The 10497-nt window shown below is 26.4% G+C and overlaps 8 protein-coding genes across 8 annotated transcripts, besides 16 other annotated features; 4 read left to right on the forward strand and 4 right to left on the reverse strand.

Moving 5' to 3' along the window:
• Positions 1 to 801: part of a repeat region that runs on past the window's edge.
• Position 802: 1 nt separating this feature from the next.
• Positions 803 to 877: a microsatellite.
• Positions 829 to 903: a microsatellite.
• A 64-nt stretch (positions 904 to 967) lies between these two features.
• Positions 968 to 1058: a sequence feature (AT_rich).
• A 123-nt stretch (positions 1059 to 1181) lies between these two features.
• Positions 1182 to 1230: a sequence feature (AT_rich).
• A 132-nt stretch (positions 1231 to 1362) lies between these two features.
• Positions 1363 to 1410: a sequence feature (AT_rich).
• Positions 1411 to 1445: 35 nt separating this feature from the next.
• Positions 1446 to 1817, forward strand: EDI_066090 (uncharacterized protein; the record flags this gene model as incomplete). The annotated part of the gene is made up of 1 exon (XM_001741711.1): positions 1446 to 1817. The coding sequence occupies one exon, from the start codon at positions 1446 to 1448 to the stop codon at positions 1815 to 1817; it is 372 nt and encodes a 123-aa protein (XP_001741763.1).
• Positions 1807 to 1911: a sequence feature (AT_rich).
• Positions 1912 to 1944: 33 nt separating this feature from the next.
• Positions 1945 to 2247, reverse strand: EDI_066100 (uncharacterized protein; the record flags this gene model as incomplete). The annotated part of the gene is made up of 1 exon (XM_001741712.1): positions 1945 to 2247. One exon carries the CDS (start codon positions 2245 to 2247, stop codon positions 1945 to 1947), a length of 303 nt encoding a protein of 100 aa, XP_001741764.1.
• A 78-nt stretch (positions 2248 to 2325) lies between these two features.
• Positions 2326 to 2360: a sequence feature (AT_rich).
• A 92-nt stretch (positions 2361 to 2452) lies between these two features.
• EDI_066110 (uncharacterized protein) lies at positions 2453 to 2809 on the forward strand (the record flags this gene model as incomplete). Its single annotated transcript, XM_001741713.1, has 1 exon — positions 2453 to 2809. The coding sequence occupies one exon, from the start codon at positions 2453 to 2455 to the stop codon at positions 2807 to 2809; it is 357 nt and encodes a 118-aa protein (XP_001741765.1).
• Positions 2799 to 2890: a sequence feature (AT_rich).
• A 345-nt stretch (positions 2891 to 3235) lies between these two features.
• Positions 3236 to 3264: a sequence feature (AT_rich).
• Positions 3265 to 3380: 116 nt separating this feature from the next.
• Positions 3381 to 7018, forward strand: EDI_066120 (uncharacterized protein; the record flags this gene model as incomplete). Its single annotated transcript, XM_001741714.1, has 2 exons — positions 3381 to 4605; positions 4629 to 7018. The coding sequence occupies 2 exons, from the start codon at positions 3381 to 3383 to the stop codon at positions 7016 to 7018; spliced, it is 3615 nt and encodes a 1204-aa protein (XP_001741766.1).
• Positions 7019 to 7053: 35 nt separating this feature from the next.
• EDI_066130 (uncharacterized protein) lies at positions 7054 to 7422 on the reverse strand (the record flags this gene model as incomplete). The annotated part of the gene is made up of 1 exon (XM_001741715.1): positions 7054 to 7422. One exon carries the CDS (start codon positions 7420 to 7422, stop codon positions 7054 to 7056), a length of 369 nt encoding a protein of 122 aa, XP_001741767.1.
• Positions 7095 to 7133: a sequence feature (AT_rich).
• A 27-nt stretch (positions 7423 to 7449) lies between the features above and the next one.
• EDI_066140 (uncharacterized protein) lies at positions 7450 to 7824 on the reverse strand (the record flags this gene model as incomplete). The annotated part of the gene is made up of 1 exon (XM_001741716.1): positions 7450 to 7824. One exon carries the CDS (start codon positions 7822 to 7824, stop codon positions 7450 to 7452), a length of 375 nt encoding a protein of 124 aa, XP_001741768.1.
• A 129-nt stretch (positions 7825 to 7953) lies between these two features.
• On the forward strand, positions 7954 to 9714 carry EDI_066150 (uncharacterized protein; the record flags this gene model as incomplete). Its single annotated transcript, XM_001741717.1, has 1 exon — positions 7954 to 9714. One exon carries the CDS (start codon positions 7954 to 7956, stop codon positions 9712 to 9714), a length of 1761 nt encoding a protein of 586 aa, XP_001741769.1.
• Positions 8801 to 8821: a sequence feature (AT_rich).
• Positions 9710 to 9740: a sequence feature (AT_rich).
• A 102-nt stretch (positions 9741 to 9842) lies between these two features.
• Positions 9843 to 9907: a sequence feature (AT_rich).
• EDI_066160 (uncharacterized protein) lies at positions 9903 to 10427 on the reverse strand (the record flags this gene model as incomplete). Its single annotated transcript, XM_001741718.1, has 1 exon — positions 9903 to 10427. One exon carries the CDS (start codon positions 10425 to 10427, stop codon positions 9903 to 9905), a length of 525 nt encoding a protein of 174 aa, XP_001741770.1.
• Positions 9987 to 10083: a microsatellite.
• Positions 10383 to 10419: a sequence feature (AT_rich).
• Positions 10428 to 10497: the final 70 nt, after the last annotated feature.

Consider the following 10497-nt stretch of genomic DNA (forward strand, 5'->3'; position numbering starts at 1 on the left):
AATACTACAATCAATGCATGGAAGTCCATCAATATAAAGAAAAATTCATTTCTCCAATTAACTAAAATGCAAGATGGTGTAATATTCAGTGTGTACAGCAAAGATAAAATATTAAAAAATGAAAGATTATACTGCCTACTTTGTAAAGACAAGATAGCCACAGTAGAACACATTCTATTATCTTGTATTTGTCATAAAAAATCACAAATTGAGAAACATGACAATATTGGCATCATCATATTAGATAATAAGAAAATATATATGAAATAAACAATATAAAAAATAAACATATGAAACAATGTTCCAATACAATGACATTACTATGATATTGAACAAATAAATAATATCAAAAAGTGAATAACAATATCATAAAATATCAGATATATATGTACTAGATAAAAAGAATAAAACTGGTCTATTATTTGATATTAATATTGTGGCAGATCATAATATTAATGGAGCCTATTGGAAGAAAAGAAATATGTATAAGGAATTAAAAAATAGGCTAATGAAAATAGAGAAATTAAAAGATGTCAAAATAATTGCAGTAGTAATTTCGATTAATGGGCTAATAAATGCCGAAAGTATTAAATTAATCAAACAATTAAAAATCGAAATTGACATCACTAAAGAAATTAAAAACCTTGTAATTAAAAACATGATGGATGTCATGGAGCACTGTGGAGATCACAACCAAACATATGTAGTTGAACTACAAGACGAAGACGAAGGGATGGGATTAGTCTCCCCTGAGCCAGGAACAATAGACACAAGTTCTATTAATACTTAATTAACTACTTTATTAATTTAATATAATATAATTAATGTTTTTATTTTTAATTTTTTAATTTTCTTAAATTAGAATTTATTTTATTTTTTTCTTTTTATAATAATTTTTTCTATGGTACAATTTGACGATAGTGTGATATCATCATATAGTAATTAAGTGGAATTTTACGGATTATTGTTATTTATAACTTTTATTATTTATTGTTTTATATAACGCTTTTTTATATAAATAGATTGTGTTTTATATATCAATATTTTATTTATAATTAGTTTATGGAATTCATCTTTTTTTGACGTTTGGGTACATTCTTTTGAGGTATTCTTTTCGTATTTTGAATTATTCCATTTTTTGTATTTCCTTTTCTTTGATGTATTCAACTTTTTGTATTTTCATTATTTTATATAACGTATTATTTTATAATTATTTATTGTTTTATATAACGTAATCTATTTATATAATGGTAAATACATCATTATTACGTAATGTATTGTAATCACCTTTTCTATAATACTAATTTACGTATGAATTCGGGAAATGTCAATAGATGAGATCTTAGATAGGGTTACACTTAGATTATAATAAAATTGATAGTTTAATAATAAACTATATTAATATTTAATGACTCTACGTCTAAACATGGTTATTAGATAAAGTAATGTATGGTATACCTATTAGTAATCATGCTGATATATTCGAAGATGAAAGTACAGAGATAGAAGAAGAGAATGTAACATTAAAAGATATTGTTAGTTTAATAAATGATATTATCCATGTATCTGAAACATGTCATGTTCTTGACGGTGGAGTCAGTATGTCGTTTGGTAACATACCTTTATCCACATTTAATAAGACGCTTACAAAACATCTTGATGTTATTGATACGCTTAAGAGAGAAATAAAAGAGTTTGAAAAGAAGAATAAGCTTATAATAACTCGCTTAAGAAGTGAAGAGAAGAAAGAAAAGGAGTTAACTCAAAAGGTGAAAGAAGAGACAAAACCTAAAAGGAGAAAAACTGAATTATTATAATTCAATTATTTAGTTAAATTATTTATGATTGTTTTATTTTTAGAAAATGTTATTTAATTTGATTTTTTGTTATTTTTTCTAAAAATAAAAAATAGTTTGTTATTTAAACACAATAGAAAAGAAGCATTCAATTAAAATGTTCTGTATCTGGTATATAACAACCAGAACGAATATATTTAAGCAATTGAATAAGAGTTGTAGAGTCTATTAAATTAGATTCTATATCTATAAGTAAGAAGTCAAGCCAATCAAACACTTCCTTAGAGTACTTTAAGTTATGTTCATGGTCCCAAATACGGAACCAATAGACTAAGCCATACAAAACTATTTGAGTAGTTTCGTCAATGGCTTGACTTAACTGTACTCTTACTTCCTTAGCGATAGTTGAAAGTAATATGGAAAGAAGAGGCTTTGTAGTAGTTGAAGACATTGAATGCTACTTACATTGATAAGTGTTTAAATAACAAATTAATTGTCTGTATGAGGTAATAAAAAATATCCGTCATACTATAAATATAATAAAAATATAAAATAATAAAAATAGAAATGTCTGTTTTGTCTGTAAAATTGTCTGTCTATCTAAATGTCCGTCACATCTCAATATTTAAACCAATAAGAAATGATAGAAAACACACATGGATACAGAAGATAAAATAACAAGTACCAGCTTCGAGAATATAAAAGTAAATGATCTCAAAAACTATTTCCAAGACGTATCTACGCTAAGAGATATTTGCGAAGAATTCATAGACCAATTCAAAAATGAACACAAATATTATTTGAATGAAGAAAAATACGATGATTTATTGGAAAATGAAAATAGACTTATTGACACCTTATACGAAGTAACTTCTGGCATTAGAGAAGAGTACGGAGAAATAATGGACGTTTTTTATAAGAGATCCTTTGAAAGAGAGCACCATAGAAGAATGAAGGTGTTCAAAGAAATTGAAAAGAAACCAAAACAACCTAAAGAAGAAGATAAAAATTAAAAATTAATTTAATTCTTTTTTAAAAAATATTTTGTTTAATTGAAAGATTAAATAAAATATGAAATAAATAATGAATTATTACTCCAAATCATTAACGAAATTAAAGTTCTCTAATAACTCTAATAAACCTCCAAGTTTATTGAATCGCTGGTCTTTGGTGCAAGAATCAACGAAACCTGTAATATAGAAAAAGAGAACATCACTATAATTATAGTGAATGTCCTCAAACTTCCTCATAAAATAAAGGATGGAATAGATTAGACACTTAGAGTCTAAATCTAAATTACCATCTTCGAGGAGACCTTTGCAGGTTTCGTTGATGTCTTGCACAATGCTAGACAAGAGAGGGAACATTGAATGAAATAAAAAGTACCAAACTTTAAATAACTTATAAAACGTGTACCCAACACATTAAACAGACAAATCTAAATTTAAATTACTATAATTTATTATAACTATAGTTTTAACATGGAGATACACAGACAATGGTCAGACAGTAAACAGACAAAATAGAAAATTTAAAGAAAAGATCTACCACAGATCAAACATGTCATTTAGACGCCCACAAAACATGTTTCAAATTCTTGAAAAGAGAAGAGAAGCTCAGAGGAGAAGAAGACGTAATAAAAGACAACAAGAGAATCGAGAGAGAGTTGAGAGAGTTAATTATTTATCAGACCATACTGACAATCCCAACTTCAATACAGATGAAATAGTCAATATCAATCCAACTTCCAGAGTTTCTGTTGGTAATAATTCCACATGTGACAATACCTCTCCCTCCATTTTTGTTCCTAGTGTTGATGCCAATAAAACGTTTGTGACAATTGGTGAGAGGGTGCACCGTCAAAATGAATTGAAAAGAAATGAAAAGACACTTGAAGAAATTGAAAAACAAACGATTAGACGGTTTAACAATAGAAAAGAAAGAAGGGATATTTATAACTTGGCTAGAGAGAGAGCGATAAAAGAGAGGAGTAGGAAAACGTTACACTCTAATCGTGAGTCAATCGGTGATAGAAATGACACTTTATATGAAGAAGACGGTATAGACGCTAGTTATGTTGACGAGGTTCTAGAAGAGTTAAATCGGAATGATGAGGATTTTGTTAATAATATATTAGAAGAAGAAGGAAATAATTTTACCTATACTGAAGAGGAAATACAAAATATTGATAGAATCAAAATGTCCAATACAAGTGATATAATTAGTGATTTAAGACCAAATTTATTTGGTGAAATTAACAATAGAGAAAGATGGAGGAGGATGTTATTAGAAACGTTTCGGATAATTAAATTAATTAAAGAAAACGATTTGGTCCCATTAGTAGAAATTTACGCAGGAAATGCTCAGAGACATTTTATAATTAATTTGGATAATACTACCATAACGTCTTTCATTAACAGATGTCTCTCTTTTAGTTATGGTATTGAGGAATTTTGGGAGAATTATAATCGTCAGGATGAAGAAGTGAGAATTCCACCAGGAAAGATTGTTAGTCGAATCGTAATCACTGCTCTTCTCCCACCACTAAGAGAGTTGATTGAAGGTGGTTTCTTTAACTTCTACTTATCAGATAAATATATTATATTTAAAGAATTACTTAAGCTATACCAAATATATGTTAAAAATGAGATTAGAATCGAAGAAAATTGTTTTGTTAAAACATTAATTGAAAGTAGAAAGTTATCTGAAGATGAAATTAGAAGGATTAGGTCTCAGTTAATAGGAGAAACAGTTTCTAAAAAGACAGTTAAAGCTATTGCTGAACAATACAAACTTAAAGTAGTATTAAGTTATTACACCAACAATTTAGAGAAAAAATAAAGAGAGAAGTGATGAGTTATGGTACAAGAGAAATTAATATTTTCTTATTTCGTTGGGGAAAGGGAAACCATTATATAATCAATAATAACATAAAAGTGACAAGTTATTTCATTAAACATTATGAAGAAATAAACGAATATAGTTACCAAAATAACATCGAACTACTATCTTTAATGAACGTAATAAAAAAGCAGAACAATAAATATGTTCATTCATTAAATGACTTTATTCCAGCGTTTAAAGCAATTACTCTTTTAATTGATAAAAATATTCTTATTCCAATCTCAAAAGAAGATATTGTTAAAAAAATGCTGTTTGAATCAGATAAATTTCCTCTTCATGTCAATGCTATGTCTGTTTCTGAGTTTAGAGAAATTAGAGAAAAAGAAATTACAGAAAACATAGCCTTCACTTTGTTGTTTGCTGATTTTGAATGCATGATTATCAACGAAGAACATATCCCATTTTGTGTGGTTGTTAGCGATGAGGCAGGTATAATGCATGAATTTTATGGAATTAATTGTGGAGATGAATTCATTAAATTTTTAGAGCGTATATCGAACCCCTGTTGTTATTTCCACAACTTAGGATATGACGGAAGATTTTTAGCTAAATACGGAATTGTGAAAATCATTAAAAGAGAAAACATAATTTACTCAATGATTGTTAAAACACATAGAGGAAAAACATTAATCTTTAAAGACACATTAGCTTTAATTCCAACGTCGATATCGAATTTTAAGAACTTCTTTAAACTTGATGGTGAATATGAAAAAGAAGTATTTCCTTATATGTATTATAACCACAACACATTCAATATTGGTGTGGTTGAGAATTGTTGGATAAAAGAAGTTCCTCCTTGGAATGATTCAAAAATATCCCACTTCAAAACAAATCTTATTAAAACTAAATGCTTATATTCAGATGGACGTTTCAATTCTAAATTATATTGCTTATATTATTGTAGACAAGATGTAGAAATATTACGAAAGGGATTTCTTAAGTATAGAGAAATGATCAAAACACATTTTAATTGTGATTGTGTGTATTATAACTCCATTAGTTCATTAGCATTTAATTATTTTAGAACAAAGTGTTTATCTAATTGTGATATTTTTGAGTACACTGGTATAATACGGGATTTTATTTCTCAAGCTGTTATAGGAGGGAGAAATATGCTAGGAGAAAATAAGAAAAGAATAATTGAAAATGAGATTGTTGATTTTGATGCATGTTCCCTATACCCTAGTGCAATTCATAGACTTCGATTACCCACAGGTTATCCGTTCTTGATGACCAAACCCATTAATTGGTATTGGGAAAGATTGATGAGTGAGGACCAAGTCACTCCAAATGAAGAGAAGTTTATTTCATTCTTTATCGTAAAAATTACAGTAACAAATGTAGGTAAACATCGTAAGATGCCGATCATATTTAATAAAATAAAGGGAACAAATAATTATATTAATGACGGTGCAGAAATGGTGGTTGACTCGATATATCTTGAGGATCTGATAAAGTACCAATCAATTGAATACGAGGTACAAGAGGGGATTTATTGGTGTGGACATAAAATTGACACATTCTCAAAAGAGATAGAAAAAGTTTATAGTTTCAGAGCTACTATGAAAAGAGATAAAAACCCAGCAGAAATAGTTTTCAAGTTAATTATGAATAGTTGTTATGGGAAAACTATTCAAAAACCAACTCTCACTGAGTACAAATTTTATAGGAGTAAAAAAGATATGATGAGGTTTTGGTCCAGAAATTATAAAAGTGTTATTTATGCAGAACAGATAAATGGGTCAGACATATGGATGGTTCAAACCAAAGCACAAATGGATTCATTTTATACTCCAAATATCATTGGTGTATTAATATTGTCGATGTCAAAACGAATAATGAATGAATTGATTTATTTGTGCGAGGATAATGATATTGATGTCTTCTACCAAGACACGGATTCTATTCATATTTTAAAAGAAAAGCTGCCTTTATTGGAATATTTATTTAAAGAAAAATATGGTAGAGAATTAGTTGGAACCAAAATGGGACAATTCCATTCTGATTTTCCAACAGTTAAAGGAAAAGAGTCATGGGCAATTAAGTCCATCTTCTTGGGGAAGAAATGTTATCTCGATGTTTTATCAAACATTGATGATGACATTGATTATTTAATAAGAATGAAAGGAATCCCTAAAGATATTATTAAAAAACGAGCAGAAGAGTCTTTTGGAGGAAATGTTATTGATCTCTATGAATATCTTTATTATGGAGGGATCTTATCATTTGATTTATCAGAAGGAGGTCCTCATTTTGTGTTTGAAAGAGATTTCACTGTTAAGACTCTTTCCTCCTTTAAAAGAACAATTAAATTCTAATGACCTCTCAATTATTAATTGATTCTTCTTTTTCTTTATTTTGTTAATTTTTGTTGTTCAAAAGGAGATAATGATGATAAATTATAATGATTTGTATTATTTTTATTTAAAATAACATCATTATAAAGTGTTTTTCCATAATCTTTAATAACATCTTTTATTTTCTTTCCTTCACTTATTTCTGTAAGTGTTTTTCCATTTGTTTCATACCATTTAGGGAGTCTATCAAGTACCATTTCAATCATTTGTCCACCAGGTATTATTGATGTTATTGTTTTTGATATTGGTAGTATTTTAGATACTACTGTACTTGTTGTTTTATATAATTTACCTCCTATTCCTGTTATTTTCTTTCCAACACTTTTAATTCCATTCTTTAGTTTCTTTAAGAACCCAAATCTCATAATAATCAAATGATATTAATTAGTTATTTATAGATAATCATCTACTTCATCTACTTCATCTTCTTCATCTATTTCATCTATTATATTATCATTCACTTCTTCATTATTAAGTCTATTAGCAAATAATAATGGTTTTCTTTTTCTTTTTATTGATTTTCTTTCAGGTATTTGATTGATAATATTACTTGCTGTTTTAGTAATATCATTTGGTATTTCATTTTTAATTTCATTTAAATATCTTTTAGTTGTACCAATAACATTTTCACCTGATGCTATTCTATTCAATGCTTCACTTGTAGGTTCTGCTAATTTATTCATTATTTCTGTTCCTTTTTTAATAATATTTCCACCTGGAATAAAATCAACAGCAGTATCTATTAATGGTTTTGCTTTTTCTATCATATTTCCACCTAATTTAGCACCAACTGCTAATGCAGCTGCTAATTTCTTTAATCCTTCTTTGAATCTTTTCCAATTACCAAACTTCATAAATGAAATAAAAGATTGAACTAATAAATCAAAATAAAGAAGATGAACTATAACGTTATTAAAGCATTAGATCAAGAAGAAACAGGTGACCTTATTAAATACTTTAATTATACAGATGGAATACTTGAAGCTAATTCAGGTGTTCATGATAATAAATGTTTATCAATTGATTCATCTGATCCACCATGTCCTGTACAAAAAGGAATGTATACAAAATTAAAATTAACAGATGAATCAATTCAAATTACAAATATAGATAAATCATCTATTACAGCATTAGTTAATATTAAAATTAAACCAAGTTCACAATTTTGGAATGAATTAAAAGCACCAGGTATTTCAAATCCAGAATTTGATAATAAATGTGAAAGTATAAAAAATCAAACAGTTGTATTCTTTGTAGGATTAAAATCATCAACACATTTATTTGATGCATATAGAGTATATTCAAGAAATAAGAAAACAGCATGTGAACAAACAGAAGCATTATATGAAAATGCAGCTATTAGAATGTTAAAAGCACAAGAAGAATTAGATTATAAACCAGGAATTTATACACAATGGGAATCAGCATATAATATGGAAGATAATATTTGTGGATGTTATATATCAATGGAAGAATTTATTAAATCACCAGATAATACAGTTGAAAAAGAATTTGAAGTAATTATTCCAATAGATGATTTATTACCATTTGCTGCTATGAAAATGTTTCCTAATGCATTATTTGGAAATTTAACACTTGAAGTTAAAATGGCAATTCAACAAAATTTTGTTATTTGTCAATGTAAACAAGAAACAATATTAAATAAAATTTCACATATTTCATCATCTTCATATAGTGGATCAGATGAAATAAAAGATAATATAACAGAAGTAATTAAAAGTGATATATATAATATAATTAAAAGAAATGGAGAATATCATGCATTTACACAAATAGGTGATTCATTTAATGTTCATTCATTTACTGGTGCATTACGTGAATCACAAAATATTATTGTTGGAAAAGATACAACAGTAAGTTTTATGATAACAGATGGAAGTTTAAAATATTGTAGAACAAATATTAATGGATTTAATATTAAAGATAGTATATTAAATGAATTAATAGAAAAATATCAAACAAAAGAATTAATTATTCCTTCTCAATATGTTGATTATCAAGCATTTTCACAAAAACCAATGACTAATGGTTTAAAATGTAATACTACTTATGCTATGACAAATGTAAGTTCTTTAATGTTTTTATTCCCTAGAACAACTAATGAAGTAACATGTAGTAGAAATCCTTTATTAGCATCTTTACAATTACAAATTGATAATAAACCTTATCCTGATAAACCATTTTCATCTATAGAAAAATCACATACTATTTATAATATTACTAATGCTGGTTTAGATAATTTATTCTCTCCTTCAAAAGAATTTGCTTATTCATTAGAATATAATGAAATAGATACTAATTCAATTATAGGAAAAGCAGGAAATGGAAAATATATTCCACCACTTAAAGATAATACATCATATTGTTTCTTATGTAGTACTGAAAGATTAAGTGGTTATGGTACATTTTGTGATGGAATTACTAAAGATAATGCTCATGTAACACTTTCTGGAACTTTATTAATTCCTAATAATGAACATCCTTATATTACTAATCCTTTAACTAAAGAATCAAATGATAGATGTCCAATTATGCTTGTATGTCAAGATTGTTTCTGGAGATGTACATTACAAGGTGGTTGTGAATATATTTGTAATAACAAATATTTTGTTAAAGAAAAAACAGGAACAGATTAAATTAATTCATTTATTTATTAATTTTTGTTATAACAACTTTCATAACATTCATTAACTTGTTTAATATAATCAAAATTTATTTCTGAAATAACTCCTCTATTTCTTTCTATAATTCTTTTCTTTTGAACATAAAAATAAAAGTAAAAAATATAAGATGAAATTTGATTAAATAAAAAGATCATTTATAATTATACTGTAAGTTTTGGTAATGATGGTAATATATATTCTGTTTCATCAATTGTTTCTTCTCTTTCTTGTACTAAATCTGAAACTTTAATTTTATCAAATGTTTTAATTTTATTATAACTTCCATCTAAATTAATATGACATAAACTTATTTCATATTCATTTGATTTTGTTTGATTAAATACATAATATATTTCTGCTACATAATAATTTTTATTACTATATGTATAAACATATTCATCACTTGAATTTGAGTTACAACAATATTTCATTATTGCTGAACAATCAATTGATTTTCTTCCAAATGAAATAAATAAATTATTTTGTTTGAGATTATAAGTTTTATCATCATAATAAAAATGATGATTAAAATTTGTGAAAGGAACAACAGATTCAAATTTTACTTCTTCATTTCCATATTTAATTAATTGTTTTACAATAATACCATTAATAACTTTAATATTTTCTGTTATTCCTTTAGGAATATTATTAATTTTATCATTAATATAAGATTTTAAACCATTCATTTTTATTATTGTTTCTTCATTAAAATAAAGTGGTGAATATAATGTTTCATTAACAAGAGAAGATAAAGAT

This window comes from Entamoeba dispar, genomic scaffold (assembly GCF_000209125.1).
Source record: "Entamoeba dispar SAW760 scf_1105229463929 genomic scaffold, whole genome shotgun sequence".
Classification (NCBI taxonomy): domain Eukaryota; phylum Evosea; order Mastigamoebida; family Endamoebidae; genus Entamoeba; species Entamoeba dispar.